The following is a 20645-nucleotide window of genomic DNA, read 5'->3' as shown; positions in this document are numbered from 1 at the left end:
ATACTTATAATATTTGTTATATATTAAATTATATTAATTAATTATAAATATAAAGTTTGTTTTTTGTTCGTTAAATTCATATAAAAATTTAAATACATGCTGAAATTTTAAAAAACGATAACGTATTTTACAAAAACTTATAATTAAAAGTGTGTATGTCTAATATTTATACAAATGTATGTATAATATTTATTTAAAAGTATGTATGTGTAATATTTTTTATAAATGCATGTATAATATTTATAAGTTTATTACAAATATAATCTTTTGTATTTAACATTAATGTAATGAAAAAAATATAGATTATATATTTATTAAAACTAAATTAATAGAGGGTATTTAACAATCTATGTAAGTTGGATAATAGAATATACATAGAATATACTTTTTGGAGGTTAAAATGAGGTAAAAAATGGAGTAAGGTTGGAGATGAAACACTATTTGCCCTATTTTTTACTCTATTTTTTGGGAGAAAAATGAAGATGAGTTGGAAATGGTCTTAGAAAAAAAATAATTTTATTGACAGTTATATAGACAAATAGATAAAATTAAATGTTTAGTTAAATCGATTTTATTTATCTTATTTAAATTATTTCCAGTTCTTATAAAAAGTATTTATTTGCAATAATAATAATAATAATAATAATAATAATAATAATAATAAACAATTTTGTAAGGAGGGTAACGGAGACATTCATATATAAAAAAAGTTGATTTTGATAATATTTTATTTTAAATCTTGACCCTGCAGAATAAATGTTAACCCTGAGGCTGGTTGACGTTTTGGTTTTTGGATGTGTTAAAGGGCAACACGTTTGTGTGAACCTTATAAGGGTATCCCTTTTCGTAGGCTTGAAAGTCGGGGTTTTTTAAAACGGGACATACTGCTTTAAAAGCTACTTCTTGCAAATCACAAAACATAAGAATCGTGCATAGAAAATCAACATATGTTCATATCATTTACGTTTGGTTTGGTTTCCCCACACCGAATTGTAACACCCCGTTTCGCTTAGCAGTTTAAACACCAGTTACATTATAGACTTTTTGATAGAGGACCATTTAGGATAAATAGTCTTGACAAAAGTCATAGTAGTCGTAAAAGCGAGAGTGTACATATTAAGAACTGTGACAACCGTCAATTTTGGTCAAGCAAAGTTAATAAATTATAATACAAAGTATCTCTCTGGTTACCAATTATCGAATATAACCTTAATTGGGGTTAGTAACGTAACAACTCGATAATTCAATTATATATTATTTGAGTATAAATAATATTTGTAACACAAGGTAATGGAGTTCGTAAACCTTACACTACATGACAAATTCATATCAAAGGTTACATATACAAATTTGGGTGAATTTGTCACCAAATGCGACAATTCTATACCCGACTAAACACCCAAATTTTTTTAACGACAAGAACTTGGGAATTCAACTTAACATTCATGTAACGTATTATTATTTTTAATAATAATGATTTTTATAATAATTTGAATTTTTATAATTCAAATTAAATATTTATGCATCATTTATACCACACTTTTTATAAAATATCACTTTTTTTATAAAAATATCAACATCTTTATAAAATATAAAGAATTGACTTTTATGTTGGTGAAAGCCCATGACTAGACTAGTTGTCACCCATTTTTCCCAACACTATCCTTACCCAACATGTATCCAAGCCATTACATAACATACATCAATGCATGCCTACCCTACCCACCCCACCACCCTCCCCCCCTCCCCCATAAATTACGTCCCCCCCCCCCCCTAACTCATCTTCTCCAACTTTTTCATTCTCACATTTTCTCTCAAGAACTCTCCATCTTTCTCAAAGATAATTCCTCCTAAGTTGGTTCTTCAATTTTTGGTAAGCTTTTCTCCATAAATCTAGTGATTCTACACATAAAAATACTAGTTTTGTTACAATTACACATATTAATATGTGTTAATATCCATAAGGTAATACCATCTTCAAGTGTTCTTCAAGCATCTTCAAGTGTTCTAAACTTAAAAACCTTCATCTTCATCTCTTATGCATGCTTAGTCTTCAAGTTGTGTAAAAGTATTATTTACATGAAATAATGTTGTTACCCAGTATTATGAACATTTATGTGTGGAATGTTGTTTAAAATATAAAAATCTATGAATAATGAGTATAAACATACTATATGTTCTTGAGAAAAGTCACAAAAACAAAACTATAAACACTATGGTTTTATGAACATAAAATGACTTTTCTAGCAAAATTGGTTTATTTAACCAAGCTATTACATTATTTTTGTAGGATACAAATCAAAATATGTTATTTTGAACATGTGTTATGAAACTAGTTAAAAATGCCAAAGATTTGGTTTTACAAAAAGAAAACCTTAAAAACTTACCATTTTTTTATGTAAAAGAAGAGTTTTTCTAGCAAAAATGGTCATGACTAGGTTATGGTACTATTTTTGTGAGATTTGACATAAAATATGTTCTTTTAAACATATAAGGTTAGTTTGACTTGATACCCACAAAAAAGTAAAAATAAATTTTACAAGGTTTACAACCTAAATTTTTACCGGTTAGTGACGTTAAAAAAAGCCAAAAACTAGAAAATTGGCTTTATCATACTAAATGTTCTTATACTTGTGTTAGATGTAAGTTATATGATCTAATCTTTTAAAACATCTAAACATGTTAATATATGTTAATATCCATAGGGTAATACCATCTTCAAGTGTTCTTCAAGCATCTTCAAATGTTCTAAGCTTAAAAATCTTCATCTTCATCTCTTTATCCACTAAAAAATCCACTCAATGTGAGTTCATATCTCTTCATTTTTGTTTTATCCAAGTTTTAGGGGGGGGGGGGATACAAGTAAACTTGTGTAATAACACTAGTTATTATGCATGCTTAGTCTCCAAGTTGTGTAAAAGTATTATTTAAATGAAATAATGTTATTACCTAGTATTATGAACAATTATGTGTGGAATGTTGTTTAAAATGTAAAAATCTATGAATAATGAGTATAAACATACTATATGTTCTTGAGAAAAAGTAACAAAAACAAAACTATGAACACTATGGTTTTATGAACATAATATGATTTTTCTAGCAAAAATGATTTTTAACCAAGCTATTACATTATTTTCGTAGGATACAAATCAAAATATGTTATTTTAAACATGTGTTATAACACTAGTTAAAAATGCCAAGGATTTGGTTTTACAAAACGAAAACCTTAAAACCCCACCATTTTTTTTATGTAAAAGAAGAGTTTTTTTAGTAAAAATGGTCATGACTAGGTTATGGTACCAATTTTGTGAGATTTGACCTAAAATGTATTATTTTAAACATATACGTTATGTTTGACTTAATATCCACAAAAAGGTAAAAATAAAATTTACAAGGTTTACAAACTAAATTTTTACCGGTTGGTGACGTTAGAAAAAAGCCAAAAACTAGAAAATTGACTTTATCATATTAAATGTTCTTATACTTGTGTTAGATGTAAATTATATGATATAATCTTTTAAAACATCTAAACATGTTTATATATATATATATATATATATATATATATATATATATATATATATATATATATATATATATATATATATATATAGGGTTAGGTTCATGTGAGACGGCCTAATTTTGTGAGACCATGAGACGCATTTTTTTATTTTTTTTTATTTTTTTTTAAATTTTTTTTAGTTAATTCAAGTTCCGAAAATAATATTTAAAAAAAGAATTTTTGGATTTTTCTATTTATTTTGCATTTTAAAATTATTTTTTAGAATATGTACATTGTAATATTCTATTAGAATATTTCACGTATTTTTCAAAAAAAAAATGGAATTTATTTTTATTTTTTTTAGTTAATTCAAGTTCCGAAAATAATATTTAAAAAAAGAATTTTTAGATTTTTCCATTTATTCTGCATTTTAAAATTATTTTTTAGAATATGTCAGTGTAATATTCTACTAGAATATTTCACGTATTTTTCAAAAAAAAAAACGGAATTTTTTTATTTTTTTTAGTTAATTGAAGTTCCGAAAATAATATTTAAAAAAAGAATTTTTGAATTTTTCCATTTATTTTGCATTTTAAAATTATTTTTAGATTTGGTCTCACGGTTTCACAAAATTAGAATGATCTCAAATGAACCTGAACCTATATATATATATATATATATATATATATATATATATATATATATATATATATATATATATATATATAGACACACACACACACACACAACAAAACATTTATAATAAACTATAATAGGTATTGTTTATGGGTCATTGCCATTATTTTACCGTTTTGAGATACAATACAAATAATAATTTAAAGGTATAATTATTTTATACTATGAATTTATTACGGAAAGACAATATTTCCACTTACAAAAGGGTTTTGATTACACTATACGTAAACCTGTTGATACAATTTTGTGAGACATTGTCTTCACCGTACCTACCAAAGTACACACTAAAGTCTTGAATTTTAACAAGAATCTCGGTAGGAGAACGTAACACTTGTGTATAGATTTATACGGGACTGACAATCCCGCACGTAAGCTGTTAGCTACAGCTAGACTGACAAGTATGGGGTGACAATTGTCTAACATTCCAACGCCTGAAGAACGTCGCAGCAAGCCAACTAGTTTTAGCATTGTTGTAATAACTCACATGGGGTATTAACAATACATTTGGTTTACGGGGCTAACATACGTTCAAATGGTTTTATATAATAATAAAACTACATAATACTTTTTTCAAGTACAACAATACTTATACATTTTTGGTCTTAGAGTTTTAAGAGTACAACTCATTTCTAAGAAAATATTGGATTTTTTTGGAAACATACACTATCATTTTACAAGGAAAAGTTACAGATTTTTCACATACAAAACTATTATGAACTCACCAACTTAATTGTTGACACTTTTCAAAACTACTTGTATTCTCCGGAAATCGTTAAGCAGGTAACCACAAGATTTTGAGGATAGGATGCTACGACGTCACACTATTTATTTTTGTCATAATGTAATTGGTATTGCAACAAACAATATTTGGATACAATGTAATTTTCCAAATTATGATTATGATGTTTATGTTGTTTTGATCATTATTATCCAGTTTGTTGTGATACTGTTGATGAAAGTCATCCACCCCCAGACATTTCTTTCATCCTGGTTTTGGGGTGTGACAAGAACGCCTAAATCTAACATCGTATGAGAAAATTATGATTTTTAGAAGTTTCAGTGCAACAATGTAGTACACATAAACCGAAATAAAATTGGTCGATTTTTAAGCAAAACAATCTAAACGAAGGTTAAAGATCTCATATATATATATATATATATATATATATATATATATATATATATATGATTCTGTCGATATAAAGACAGTTGACAACGAATTTTATATGAGAGTTATGATTTTTATACTGACTTTAACAGTCTAAGTTTGTTAAAAATATAGCTTTAAAAATATATTTAGACAGCCGAAGAAGTCTAAATGAAAGTTGTAGATCTCGTCGATAGTTACACGTGGATATAAATAACGTCGAATACAGAGCTCATATGGAGAAGATATGATTTTTTGAAGAATCTGTTAGATTACACGTGAATTGGCGTGCACAGACCAAGCACACGACGCGCACTGACACACCACCTAAAAGTTGTCATGTGTCACACAACTGTCGGAGCCATGTCACCCTAAATGACCAAGTGAGCGGCACACGCCTTTTTTCCCAACAATATATAAAATTTGATTTTGATTCTTTTACTCACACAATTTCCATCCAATTCCACTGGAACTCTCTCGTACACTTAGTCTCTTTACTCCCTAGCTTCAGACTACTTTAGCGAGGTCCTGCGAAATTAGAGGCCCGGAGAAATAGAAGCTCTCAAGTCGGAGTTCTGCCAGTGCAATCTTCCGATTTCACTAGAAAATCTTTGTAAGTTAGGTTATACTTACTATGCTTTAAGTGTAACTTATATTTATATTCATAATCGTTGTTATGAATGTATAAATAGGATTTATCAGTAATTCCAGTTATAATGTTGATTGATCTACTTACGGGAGATGTCTCTAGAATGGTCATGTTGGCTTGGTTATTGGATTTCAAAAAAGTTAGATGCCGAAATGATCTTGCCTCTCAACTGTCCTGCTTGTATGATCCTTATTTGATAGAACTCTCGATATTCATTGGGATTAGTGATGGGTCTAGCTTTCTTTATCAGATTTTCATAAGAACTGGTAAGCTATAGTATTCTAGGTTAATATCTATTAGACGCGTTACCCATTACACCGGAGGGATATCTATCAACCGTCGGAGTAATTGTCAAGGTGAGTTATCTCAGTATATCACGTGTTACAATATATATCCATGTATGTTAGGACATATGAGTTAGTAAAATAGAGTCGATAGTATAGCTTCTATGTGATTGTATTCGTAGAACTTAATGTGTAGTCTCTATGTATGGTTATGTATGTCGGGTGGGGCCTACCATGTAGTTTGGGTGGGGCCCATTATGTATGTTGAGCAGGACTATAACATTCATTATTTAGTTAAAGTACACTTTTGACTCTTATTATGAAATATTTGTAGCACCTGGTTCTTGGTACGTATTCTTTGTAATTAACCCTTTAAACATTTGCATTTTAGCCTTGGACTCGGCGAGTTGAAGGACCAACTCGACGAGTAGAAGCGGGATTAGACGCGGGACTTAAGTGATGGACTCGACGAGTTCGTGCTGTTTGGACAAAAACCCTAATATGAGGGTTTGCACCCTATATAAACTCATTAACTCGGCCTCCCTTGTCCCTAACACTCTCCCAGAGCTGTATAACGAAACCCTAGCCGTTTGTGTGTGTGTGTGTTAAGGCCATTTTGGTGCTTTTGTGAACTTGTGAAGCTTGGAGGGAAGAAGAGAAGTGGAGTATTCGACTTGGGCTTGTAGATCCAGAAATCTCATTCCATCTTCAGCTTAATCAAGGTAAAATGCCTTTGCTTTGGTCTTTCATTGGATTGTTCATCTTTAGAATATGGATCTTGGGTGCATTTGGGGCTTTTCAAGCCATTTTCGGACTAAAGGGGTGTTATGAGGACCTTGACTTCGGATCTGGACCATAAGAGGGGTCTCATGGCATAAAGGTGCCAACTTTAGGGCCATGAGAGCCAGATGCACATTGTAGGACACTTTATATGGATTTTTGAGCTAAAAACCCCATGCATGTGCATCAAGTTTGGAACTTTACGCATAAAGTGGACACTAGGAGGCCAGATCTATAGTTTTGGTGTGTTAGATCTCATTTAAATTGACTACATGGATTGTTCAAGATTGGACTCGGCGAGTCCGTTCTGGGACTCAGCGAGTCCAAGGCATAAAGTCTTATATCTGTTAAGGGTCTAAAGAACTTAGTTGGGTGTTAAAAGGACTATAGAAGGTCAGAAAGGGTGACCCAATGTTTTGGACTAAGCCATTGTTCAGGATGTTCATGGGAATCGACGAGTACATGAGCAGACTCGGCGAGTCCAAGGCAATATTCTTATGGATGAAGATGAACTCGGCGAGTTGTTCATACAACTCGGCGAGTCATGGTCAGGACCTGTTTATCAGTTGAAGATGGACTCGACGAGTTGTTCATACAACTCGGCGAGTCGAATGAAGATTCAGTCGATGTTCATTTAGACGGAAAACTCATCGAGTCATCGGCTAACTCGATGAGTAAGGACGGGTATAAGGATAGATGGAGGGATAGGGACTCGGCGAGTCAGGTCAACTAGTAGTTGACTTTGACTTTGAATTTGACTTGGCCAGGGGTAAATGGTCATTTTACCCTAAGAGTAGATACCAGTTCTAACTAAGTGTTTTGTGGGAATTATAGCCGGAGGATTTCCGGAGCAACAGCGGCAGTAGATAGAGGATTCCCGCACAGATCAGCAGCTACTACGAGGTGAGTTACCTTCCAGTAGCGGTGGGCCTACGGCCACAATGCCGGCCCACCAGTAGGAGTTGTATGTTAGATGATGGTCTTTGTGATATCATCTAGGTTTGCTGCTACCCAATGGGTTGTATGCTGGCATGATATACGATAGTGGTAGAGATCGGTTGTTAAGACCGAAGGGTAGGTCAGGCACTCCAGATATGTCTGACAGTACGTGATTATATGTTTATATGCTGGCTTGATATGTTATATGAGATAGCGGTAGTAGGAGGGTAATAGTCCCCAAGTTCGGTTGTTAGGACCGACGGGTAGGTCAGCACCCCAGAATGGTTTGACATGGGTAGGTCAGCACCCCAGAATGGCTTGACAAGGGTAGGAAGGCACCCCAGAATGGCCGCATGGGTAGGTCGGCATCCCAGAATGGCCGTACCGGGTAGGTCGGGCACCCCAGAATTGCCTGGTAGAATGTATGTTATGTGATTGTATGGTATTTGGTGCGATGGGGGAGCTCACTTAGCTTCGTGCTTACAGTTTATAGTTTTGGTTTTAGGTACCGCAATAGCGGAACATCATACACACCTTTTGTTTTTCGCACTATGAGATTATTCTGGGATTTGTACTCTGACACTATGGTTGATTTCATGTTTTGGTTTTCAGACACGAAATATGTTTTAAGAAATGATATGATCGGATGTGGTTTATTTACTAATGTTTTGCAAAGTGTTTAATTGAAAAAAAAAGAAAAAAAGATATTTTTGGACTTGAAAATTGGGTCGTTACAAGTTGGTATCAGAGTTGGTATCAGAGCCCTGGTTTGAGGGATTCGAACACACCTTCGGGGATGTCTGAACTCAAATCGAGGGATTAAAGGATTTCGAAAAAGAAAAAGTTTTCTAAAAGATTAAGTAAGGAGTTTTAATAAAGAACGAAGTGTGTGATGTGCGCGACCGGCCGAGCTCAAGTAAGTATTCCCCAAAGTACCCATATAAGTTTATGTTATGTTTAACAGTTTCAGTAGAATAGCATGCTAGAATAGGACTAAGGATCTAGGAGTGATGCCTTACGTGCCTGCGTTATATGCTTCAGCTTATGAGAATTGCATGCTAGTATTGAGTAGACAGCAGTAGGATAGCATGTTTAGGTTATGCCTGATAGTATGAGTTTAGCATTGTATGCTAGTGCAGTTCTCTCTATGAGAACATATTTGTTTGAGCAATTTTTCCTGCGCCCGAATGCTGCTTGCTTTGTGCTTTGTGGGACTCTAAGCGATGGGAGTTAGCCATTAGGTGAATACGTCACGTCACATGTGATCAGGGTTGAATAATCTCAGAGTGCTGGAATTGGCCCTATTGCGCAACTCTCGTTTGAGTCTAACCGTTGTAAGGATGAGTCTTTTACTCGAAGGATTATCTGAGCCTCCATGTGATGGTAGTCAGGTAATGGTTAATTGGCATTGCAAGGAGGCCTTCAGCAGCTGAGGACCGGATAGGGTGGAGTCAGAGGTTTTCCCTAGGGTAAGCCTAGGATGAGAGTACCAGAGATCAGCAGTGGTAAAAAGGGATCTGGTGGAGTAAAGGCAGTCCTTGAAGAAGGTACGGATAGATGTGGAAGGTAGTATGGGCCCGTACTACTGAAAGCAGAGGATCCGTACCCGAACCGAGGAAGGCCGAGATAAGACCAGGGAACTTGTAGTAGATGTGGTCCCTCAAGAGGTACCAGTATCGCTAACAGTTGTTAATTATGTATTGCAGAATGGTGGTACTACGCTCGAGGCCAGCAGTTGGCAGTTCAGGAGAGGGATCGGGTTCGGGATCAGGTTCCGAGCCAGTAGATGAGGGGCTACGCGAGTTCATTGCGTCAGAGATCACCAGGGGCATCCTTAAGTCGACTCCCATTATCGTCGGGTCGATCAAGGAAGGGATAGTTGAGTTGATGGAGGATCGCCTCATCGCATTCGGGAGCGACATGGCATCTGGTCAGTCGAGATCTCGCACACTGTCCTTTAAGGACTTCAGGGGCAGTGGTGCGCCGAATTTTCACGGGGCGAAGGACCCCATAGCTGCCAGGCAATGGATTGCAGACATCGAGTCTGCACAGTTGACTAGCTTCTGCCCCGAGGGGTCGAAGGTGAGGTTTGCAGCGAGGTGCTTGAGAGACAGAGCTAGATACTGGTGGGAGTCGGTTGGTGACTCATTGGGAGCCTCGACTGTTGAGGATATGACATGGTTAGACTTTGTGACTAGGTTCCGAGCAGAGTTTGAACCAGCTGTAGAGCTTCAGCAGTTGGCTAGGGAGTTTTTGGATATGAGGCAGACCACGGAGACTGTGGCGGAGATCACCGCAAAGTTCCAGGAGAGGGCGTTGTTGGTGCCCCAATACGTGGGTGATGAGGATATGAGGAGGACCCGCTACCATGACATGCTACGAGTGGATATTCGGGAGCATGTCAGTTTTTCCGGTTGCCCTACTCTGGAGTCCATGATTGCCAGGGCAAGGGAAAGGGAGATCGACCTGGAGCACATCCGGAAGAGGAAGGCAGAGGAGGGGCAGGTTACGGGAGGGGCTTCGGGGAAGAATCCCAAGGGATCAGATGGTAGGCTGAAAGGCCAGTCGGGACCAGGCCGCTGCAGGAAATGAGGTAGGCCGCATGAGGGGGCATGCAGATTGGGATCGTCGGGATGCTACAAGTGCGGCAAGACGGGGACTTCAGCAGGGATTGTACAGCCCTTGCACCGGTTATTCAGACGTCTGAGTTGCTATGTTTCCACTGCAACCAGAGGGGCCACAAGTTGACAGCAGCATCAACGCCAGTGAAGGTGCCAGCTCCAGCAACCCTACGAATCACTGATGGCCGGCAGGGTAAGGCAGAGGCTCCGGTGGTGAGGAGCCAGGCATTTCAGCTCACTACCGAGGAGGCACGCGCCGCACCCGATGTGGTGACGGGTATGATTCTTTCCCTTTGTTTTATTTATTGCTGTTATGATATTGATATGAGCTCTGTGTATATGCATTTAGGATCATTCCATGTGAACGGTATCCCAGTTCAGGTGTTGTTTGATTCGGGTGCCACCCAATCGTTTGTTTCTCTTGCGCTTAGCAAGAAGTTTATTGAGTCTTCGGGCATGTTGGATTTCCCTTTAGAGGTAGAGATTGCCGATGATCGATCGGTGCGAGCATCAACAGTGTTTAGGGATTGCATTCTGAGGTTATTTGAGGAGCGTTACTTGGTAGACTTGGTTCCCATTCCATTGCGTGGGAACAAGGTGATCATAGGCATGGATTGGTTGAGCCCTAATGGGGCGGTGATAGATTGCGCACATCAGCTGGTGCGGATCAGGACCCCAAGTGGGGGAGAGTTGGTGATCCACGGATAGAGTCCACAGAGTGGACCCACAGTATGTTTAGCAGCGAGAGCTAGGAGCTACCTTCAGCAGGGTTGCGCGGGATATGTCGCATATGTTATGGATACCCGGGAGGCGGGTAAGGCGACGGTGAGCAAGGTTATGGTGGTGCGAGACTACGCTGATGTGTTCCCAGAGGAGCTTCCTGGGATACCTCCGGAGCGACAGGTGGAATTCAGGATCGACCTAGTCCCAGGTGTGGCTCTGATAGCCAAGGAACTGTATCGGTTGGCTCCTCCTAAGATGCAGGAGTTGTCTACATAGCTGCAAGAGCTGTTAGACAAGGGATTTATTAGACCGAGCAGTTCACCCTGGGGAGCCCCGATTCTGTTTGTGAAGAAGAAGGACGGGTCGCATCCGATGTGTATAGATTATCGGGAGCTGAACAAGGTAACGGTAAAGAACCGTTACCCACTCCCGAGGATCGACGAACTCTTTGACCAATTACAGGGAGCATCTTGGTTCTCCAAGATCAATTTGCGTTCGGGTTATCACCAGATGAGGGTCAGAGAGGAGGATGTGCAGAAGACCGCGTTTCGGACGCGCTATGGCCATTACGAGTTTGTGGTGATGCCCTTCGGGCTCACCAATGCTACTGCCACGTTCATGGACCTCATGAACCTCGTATGTAGACCGATGTTAGACCGGTCGGTGATAGTGTTTATGTTGGAATAGTGTCTAAAGCTGCAACTATATTAGGCAAGTATTTGACCCGATTGTGCATGGTCCTTTTAGGTTTCCTTCACCATAGCAACTTGGTAGGATGATTTATTATGAGAGAATAAATATAATTAATATATTATGAGAATAATATAAGGAATAATAATATTGGTATTTGATTAATATAAGTCATAAATTAATTAGGATTAATTTGGTGACTTAAAGAGATTAATTAAATAAGAGGGTATAAACTATCAATTGTTTGATAGTTACACTTTAGACTGTAAATCCTTAAGAGATAGGGATTGGACGGATTCTAGAGCTTGGGATAGTTCAAAATCGTCCAAAGCTTATCTATGGTAAGGATTTGGATTGCTTTAAGGAAAGGATTATCCAATTAGGGTTTAAGGTGAAACCCTTAAGGAGTCTACAAGTATAAATAGACCCTATGGCAAAGGGAAATCGGCATCTCTTCTAAAGTAAGAAAACCCTGGATGATTTCCTCCTACCTCCTCTCTCTCAAATCATCTTCTTTGCTTATTGGTGTTTGTAAGCCATTAGAGGAGTGACAATTGTGACTCTAGAGTTCCAAGACAACAAGATCAAAAAAAGAGATTCAAAGGTAAACTTCTAGATCTGATTTTGTATTGTTTTATACCTAATTAGTTGTTAGAAGTCTTGGATTTAAAGCATGTTTAATTAGAAAGCCTAGATCCAAGCATTAGGGTTTTGCATGCACACATAGGAAAGTTCTTATGGCTAAAACCCATCAGTTTATTGATGATATCTTGGTCTACTCCATACTTATCTTATGGAAACTTACCTTTATCATATTAGATCAATCTTATTCCGATTTTCTGATATATATGACTATAATCTTGATCTAATTAAAGATATTTATCAACTAATAAAATATTTAATTTCCTTATGTGATAATTAATTAATTATTTTGATTAAATTGGTAACTATCTTGCAAGAAATAATTAAATAAATCAAATATGGATAATTATGGAATTAATTGTTAATTGAGATTATTTGTTATTTGATCCTTCATGTTTTAAATGTTTAAAACTTGTCCTCAAGTTTTGAAATTTATGTTTTGTGATTAAAAGTTTTAATTTAGACAATTTAAATTTCAAACCCTAGTTTTTTAAAAGTTTAAAATACAACCCTATACTAATATAATATTACAAGATTAATATATATGAATAACTAAATGCTAGTCTTACCGTTAGTAGGCCTCATTCACGAAGCCGATCTATAAGGTGGGTATAAGGTTGCGGCCTATAAAATGGCGCTTAATGGGTGTACACTCACACCCACCGTTTGCTTGATCGGTGGAGGGTCGTTAGCCGAACGGGTAGGATAGGGCAACCTCATCCTCTCATTAAAAGTATAATATGAAATACAAAGTAACTACACAATTTTAAATTTCTCAATCTTAGTTAGTTTAGGAAAAGTGAATTGATGCAATCCCATGAAATTACACTTTGCACCCTTGCTAAGAAGTTAGTGGAGCGTGTGTGGTTTACCGGCACACTAATTGGTTCTAAGCAAAGGTGGCAAAGGGTTATTCATTGTTTATCATAGTTCGATGGAGCATGTGTGGTTTACCGGCACATCGAATAGGTGATCGTTACAATGAAGGTACCATGTGAATTTGCATGGTAATTCACACCCGCTTTGTGATCCTCGGTATCCCAGTCACAAACGAGAGAGGCATATCGAGATTTAAACATGCCATTGAATAGTTTCAATGAATCTCATCCGAACCTAGGAATTCTCAATACATCTAGGACTTAAAGTTATGTTTTATGGTAGAGAATTAGTGAATCGTCATTCACTTACCTTCATATTATTTGCATGTTGGATTACGGCATGCCTTTTCTAATATGTAAATATTGTTGTAGGATCCTAGCCATAATTTTTCTTATTGGGTGATAATTAGGGATTCATAATCTAATCTATCTTTGTCCTTTCTATTTGTAGATGTCGAACGCAAACAACGCTGCTGCTAGTTCTTTCACATTGATGAGCCTTTGTCAAAAGGTCACTTTCGATGGGACGAAATTTAGCGAATGTATAATGTACATTCGCACCATTGCTCGCTATGAGGATAAGGAGTATGTCCTCGATGAGAAGCACGAGAAAATCAACCCTGAAGCTACTCCGGCTGAAATGACCGCTTTTGAAACTCATGAGCGAGATGCAACGAAGGTACATTGCATCATGATAGCCACCATGAACTCTGAATTCCAAAAGTCCTATGAGGACATGTACCCGTACGAGATGCATCAAGACTTATTGGAGAGATACCACCAAAACGCGAGACAAGAGCGTTATGAGATTTTCACTAACATGATTTCTGCTAAGATGGGTCATGGAGAGTCTCTTACCGTGTACCTGCAAAAGATGCAAAGGTATGTCGACCGCCTTCGCAAGTTAAATGTTGACTTTGGGGAAGACTTGGCAATCGACATGGTGCTTCACTTTTTGCCTCCGAGCTACAATCAATTTAGGATGACCTACCACATGAATAAGGAGGAGGTCACCCTAAGCAAACTCCAAGGTCTTTTGAGGGTCGCTGAGAGCAACTTCAAGGACAAGTCTGTTGCACCAACTCCCAATCCGCCTGTTGCTCCTGTCTTGGCTATTGGACAAGGAAAGGGAAAGAAGAGGAAGGCTTTGTCTAAGAACTATCGTAAGGTTAAATCCCGAGATGGTGCCTCTTCTAGTGGGACCAAAGTTGATCCTGCTAAGCCCTGCCCTAACCCAAAGGAGGCAGAGTGCCACCACTGCCACAAGATAGGACATTGGAAGAGAAGCTGCCTAGAGTACCTGCAAGCCATCAAGGAAGGAAAGATCAAGCCATCTTTCGCAGGTATATACACAATTAAATCTAATGATTCTAATCATGCTATTTATTGGGTTCTTGATAGCGGTTGTGGTTACCACATTTGCTCTAATGTGCAGGGACCAAGAAGAAGTAGGGATGTGGAGCAAGGAAGGATCTATCAAATCATGGGGAACAGAAGATCGTCGCCTGTGACCAAGATTGGAGTGCATTCTTTAGTGCTTAGGAATAGTTTATGTTTAGATTTGAACAATTGCTGCTATTCTCCAGAAATGGCTAGAAACATCATTTCATTTCATGGTTTGTTTAGACAAGGTTTTAGATTTTCTTTTAATAATGAGAATGGTTCTATTTTAGCTTATCTAAATGGTGTCTTTTATTTTGAAGCTACACCATGTAATGGAATATATGAAACTGTTATGATTGTTGATAACTTAGGAAATGATGTTTTGAACATAGATGCTTCTAATAGTATGGATAGAGCATCCTTGTGGCATTGTCGTCTTGGACATGTCAACAAGAAACGCATAGCCCAACTCCAAAAGGATGGAGTGTTGGAGTCATTCGACCTTAGGGAAGATGACACGTGCGAGTCTTGTTTACTTGGAAAGATGACCAAGTCACCCTTCACAAGTACGTGTGAAAGGGGTGAGGGTCTATTGGACCTAATACATACCGATGTATGTGGACCGTTTAGATCAACCACGAAGGATGGGAACCGCTTCTATGTGACTTTTACTGATGACTATAGTAGATATGGGTATATCTATCTGATCAAGCGAAAGTCAGAAACTTTTGAAAAGTTCAAAAAGTTCAAGAATGAAGTGGAGAATCAATTGGGTAGGAAAATCAAGATGCTTCGATCCGATTGAGGAGGAGAGTACCTAAGTCTTGAATTCCATGATTATCTCAAGGAGTGTGGAATAGTTTCACAATTGACGCAACCTAGGACACCACAATTTAATGGTGTGGCAGAAAGGCGTAATCGAACCTTGTTGGATATGGTTCGCTTTATGATGAGTCGTGCTTCACTATCAATCTCTTTTTGGGGGTATGCCTTAGAGACTGCCGCCCATATCCTTAACCGAGTCCATACTAAGAAGGTTGCCAAAACACCTCACGAGATGTGGATAGGGAAAGCTCCCTCGTTAGCACATATCAAGGTTTGGGGTTGCGAGGCTTTTGTAAGACGAGATACTCACGACAAGCTCGAACCTCGAAGTGAGCGATGTATTTTCATCGGCTACCCACAGAAATCCTTTGGATATCTCTTCTATAGACCGAAGGACAATGTTGTCTTTGTTGCGAGGAGAGGGGTTTTCCGAGAGCAAGAACTCATAGGCCAAGGAGACAGTGGGAGGAAAATCGAGCTTGAAGAGATTCAAGAGTCGATAGATGAAGGAACCTCTACCGCTGGCACTCAACCCGAGGAGGAAACTCCGGTTGAACCGATTGACGAGTCCTTACCTCTTAGATGTTCCGATAGAGTTAGAGTTCATCCCCAGTTTTATGGTTTTCATATTACTACCGAAGGGGATACGTATATTAGTGATGGTACACTAATAAATCTTGATGAACCTAATAGCTATAAGGAAGCCATGGCAGGCCCGGAGTCTGCAAAATGGAAAGTGGCAATGGATAGAGAGATCCAAACCATGTATGATAACCAAGTTTGGAATTTGGTTGATAATGTGCCCGGACGTAAGACTGTTGGGTGCAAATGGATCTTCAAGAAGAAGACCGACGTGGATGGAAACGTACACACATATAAAGCGCGATTGGTCGCGAAGGGCTTTACTCAAACTCCCGGAGTTGACTATGATGAGACCTTATCACCAGTTGCGAAGATAAAATCTATTAGAGTGATGCTAGCTATTGTCGCATTTCATGATTATGAGATTTGGCAAATGGATGTCAAGACCGCTTTCCTTAACGAAAAGTTGGCTGAGGATGTTTACATGGATCAGCCAGAGGGGTTTGTGGATCCGAAGCATCCGAAGCTTGAGAAGTCCATTAATGGACTTAAGCAAGCGTCTCGCAGATGGAATCTTTGCTTCGATGAGAAAGTCAAAGAGTTTGGATTTGTACGAAGCGAAGATGAATCGTGTGTATATGTCAAAGCCAGTGGGAGTATAGTAAGCTTCCTTGTTCTATATGTCGATGACATATTGCTAATAGGAAACGACATCCCGACTCTGCAGGAAGCTAAGTCCTGGCTCAGGAAGTGCTTCGCTATGAAGGACCTCGGAGAGGCTTCTTACATTTTGGGAATAAGGATAGTAAGAGAGAGAAGTAAGAGACTAATAGGACTTAGTCAGAACACTTACTTAGAGAAGGTACTAAAACGTTTTAGTATGGAAAACTCAAAGAAGGGAGAATTACCGATACAAAGTAATGCCAAGTTGAGTAAGACTCAAAGTCCGAGTACCGAAGCTGAGATAGCAGAAATGAGCCGAGTACCATACGCTTCCGCAGTTGGCTCAATCATGTACGCTATGACTTGTACTCGCCCTGATGTAGCCTTTGCTTTGAGCATGGTTAGCAGATATCAAGGGAATCTTGGCAGAGCCCATTGGATTGCGGTGAAGAATATCCTTAAGTACCTTCAGAGGACGAAGGAATGGTTCTTAGTCCTCGGAGGGAGTGATGACTTGAAGGTGTGAGGGTATAGTGACGCCAGCTTTCAGACCGACAGGGACAACTACCGTTCGCAGTTGGGCTGGGTCTTTACTCTGAATGGAGGAGCAGTGACATGGAAAAGTTTCAAACAGGAAACCTTAGTTGATTCAACGTGCGAATCAGAGTACATTGCAGCGAGCGAAGCGTCGAAGGAGGCAATATGACTGAAGAACTTCATCGGTGATCTTGGAGTTGTACCCACCATAAAGGAGCCCATGGAGATTTTCTGTGATAATGAAGGAGCGGTTGCCTTGACCAAGGAACCGAGAGATCATGGTAGATCACGACACATCGACAGAAAATACCACTTTATTAGACATCGTGTAGAAGAAGGACAACTCGTAGTGAAGAGGATATCATCAGAAGATAACCCAGCAGATCCGCTTACGAAGGGACTGAGTAGGGTTAAGCACTTACAGCATGCTCGGAGTATTGGGCTAAAGGATGATATTAGCATAGATTAGATAAATAGTAGTAGAAACGTGTAATAGATAAATGTAATTAACATTTGAAGATTAAATAAAGGAGTTTTATTTATGAGTAATGTTACTGTCTTATGTTAATTGTTTAGCTATTGTTTCATTTTTGCATGTTTTGACTTCCAGAATAATTGAGTTTATTAAGAATAACCGAATTATTCAAATTGTCCATAATCGTTCATATGTTGGAAGTAGATATGAATGAAGATTGTCGTGAATTGGTGCGTAGATTGTGTAAATGGTATTAGACATAGCAAGAGATTGCTGCGACGTTCATGAGTGCTTATGAACTGGTTTTGAGCATTGGAACAAACCCGTGCTTGCTGGAATCGCCTTATGGAATATGATATAAAAAAGGTGATCGCAAGACGATAATATCATATAGTCTTAAAACCTAGATATATGGTTTGTTATTTGTTAATTGGTTGTACACTGATAATGCGAAAACGCATCAGTAACTCGGTGTTATAAAATGCATTGTTGTGTATAGTTGATTAATGAATAAGTAAATGCATATAAGTCGAAGTTTATCTGTAACTTTTATCCTAAGAAGGTAAAAGCGATATCTCGGCCACTCGATGATTTGATTTGACTTATGTGCCGGGCCCGGTCAGAACTGAATTGATGTGTTCGATTAAGTTCTATGTCAAATAAATTAGAGATCGAGAAACCTAAATGCTTGACTAATCATTCCATAGAATTGTCAGCATGATATCTAACAGAGGACTGTACGATCCCTTATCTAAAGGACAAGATTGATTAGATCACAGTTTAACAGCGTCTTTGAGAGCTATGATTGCAAATCGAATTGTACTTGTGCATATAGTTACTAGACTTATCCAAGTGGGAGACTGTTGGAATAGTGTCTAAGGCTGCAACTATATTAGGCACGTATTTGACCCGATTGTGCATGGTCCTTTTGGGTTGCCTTCACCATAGCAACTTGGTAGGATGATTTATTATGAGAGAATAAATATTATTAATATATTATGAGAATAATATAAGGAATAATAATATTGGTATTTGATTAATATAAGTCATAAATTAATTAGGATTAATTTGGTGACTTAAAGAGATTAATTAAATAAGAGGGTATAAACTATCAATTGTTTGATAGTTACACTTTAGACTGTAAATCCTTAAGAGATAGGGATTGGATGGATTGTAGAGCTTGGGATAGTTCAAAATCGTCCAAAGCTTATCTATGGTAAGGATTTGGATTGCTTTAAGGAAAGGATTATCCAATTAGGGTTTAAGGTGAAACCCTTAAGGAGTCTACAAGTATAAATAGACCCTATGGCAAAGGGAAATCGGCATCTCTTCTAAAGTAAGAAAACCCTGGATGATTTCCTCCTACCTCCTCTCTCTCAAATCATCTTCTTTGCTTATTGGTGTTTGTAAGCCATTAGAGGAGTGATAATTGTGACTCTAGAGCTCCAAGACAACAAGATCAAAACAAGAGATTCAAAGGTAAACTTCTAGATCTGATTTTGTATTGTTTTATACCTAATTAGTTGTTAGAAGTCTTGGATTCAAAGCATGTTTAATTAGAAAGCCTAGATCCAAGCATTAGGGTTTTGCATGCGCACATAGGAAAGTTCTTATGGCTAAAACCCATCAGTTTATTAATGATATCTTGGTCTACTCCAAGACGCAGGAGGAGCACGAGGAGCATCTGAGAGAAGTTTTTTAGAATTTGAGGAGAGAGAAATTGTATGCTAAGTTCTCCAAGTGTGAGTTATGGTTACGCGAGGTGCAGTTCCTCGGACATCTCGTCAACCAGAAAAAGATCTCAGTGGAACCGGCCAAGGTAGAGGCCGTGATGAGATGGGAAGTTCCGAAGTCTCCATCTGAGATTCGGAGTTTCCTAGGATTAGTGGGCTATTATCGGAGATTCATTCAGGATTTCTTCAAGATAGTCGTACTCCTGACACGGCTGACGAAGAAAGCCGTGGTATTTCGGTGGGGGCCTGAGCAGCAGGCAGCGTTTGAGATTCTGAGACAGAGGTTGTGCGAGACGCCAATCTTACCCTTGCCAGAGGGTGTAAAGGATTTTGTGGTATACTGTGACGCGTCTATTTCAGGGTTGGGCGTGGTACTGATGCAGAGAGGGCATGTCATTGCCTACGTTTCGAGGCAGCTGAAACCTCACGAGGCGAACTACCCGACGCACGATTTGGAGTTGGGGGAGGTGGTCTTCGCCTTTAAGATTTAGCGACATTACCTCTATGGAGTTCATTATACCATTTACACGGACCACAAGAGTTTGAGGTACCTCATGGATTAGCCGAATTTGAACATGAGACAGCGTCGGTGGTTGGACGTGGTGAAGGATTATGATTGCGAGATCCTTTATCACCCAGGGAAGGCCAATGTGGTGGCTGATGCGCTTAGTCGCAAGTCAGCACCGATCAGAGGAGTGTGCATGAGGATGACGATGGTAACTCCCCTATTAGAGCAAATTCAGGAGGCTCAGCAGGAGGCTATGAAGGAGGAACATCGGAAGAGCGAGCGGATAGTGGGTCAGGTTTCCTCCTTCGATTATGATAGCCGAGGATTATTGACATTACACCATAGGGTGTGGGTACCGTATCACGGAGGCGTACGCCAAGTTCTAATG

At 38.3% G+C, this 20645-nt stretch overlaps 1 protein-coding gene across 1 annotated transcript; it reads left to right on the top strand.

Annotated features, from left to right (window-relative positions):
* The first annotated feature begins 1804 nt into the window (after nt 1–1804).
* LOC145062626 (uncharacterized) lies at nt 1805–15202 on the top strand. The gene is made up of 3 exons (XM_079010205.1): nt 1805–1873; nt 14003–14894; nt 14987–15202. Exons 2-3 carry the CDS (start codon nt 14003–14005, stop codon nt 15001–15003), a joined length of 909 nt encoding a protein of 302 aa, XP_078866331.1. The 5' UTR covers nt 1805–1873; the 3' UTR covers nt 15004–15202.
* Nucleotides 15203–20645: the final 5443 nt, after the last annotated feature.

This window comes from Lactuca serriola, chromosome 7, assembly GCF_051521515.1.
Source record: "Lactuca serriola cultivar US96UC23 chromosome 7, Lser_US96UC23_V15, whole genome shotgun sequence".
Taxonomy (NCBI): domain Eukaryota; kingdom Viridiplantae; phylum Streptophyta; class Magnoliopsida; order Asterales; family Asteraceae; genus Lactuca; species Lactuca serriola.
This window is presented reverse-complemented; position numbering and strand designations above follow the sequence as displayed.

Excerpts from the sequence above, each read along its gene's own strand:
- LOC145062626 (XM_079010205.1), top strand. The coding sequence starts at position 14,003 with ATGTCGAACGCAAACAACGCTGCTGCTAGTTCTTTCACATTGATGAGC.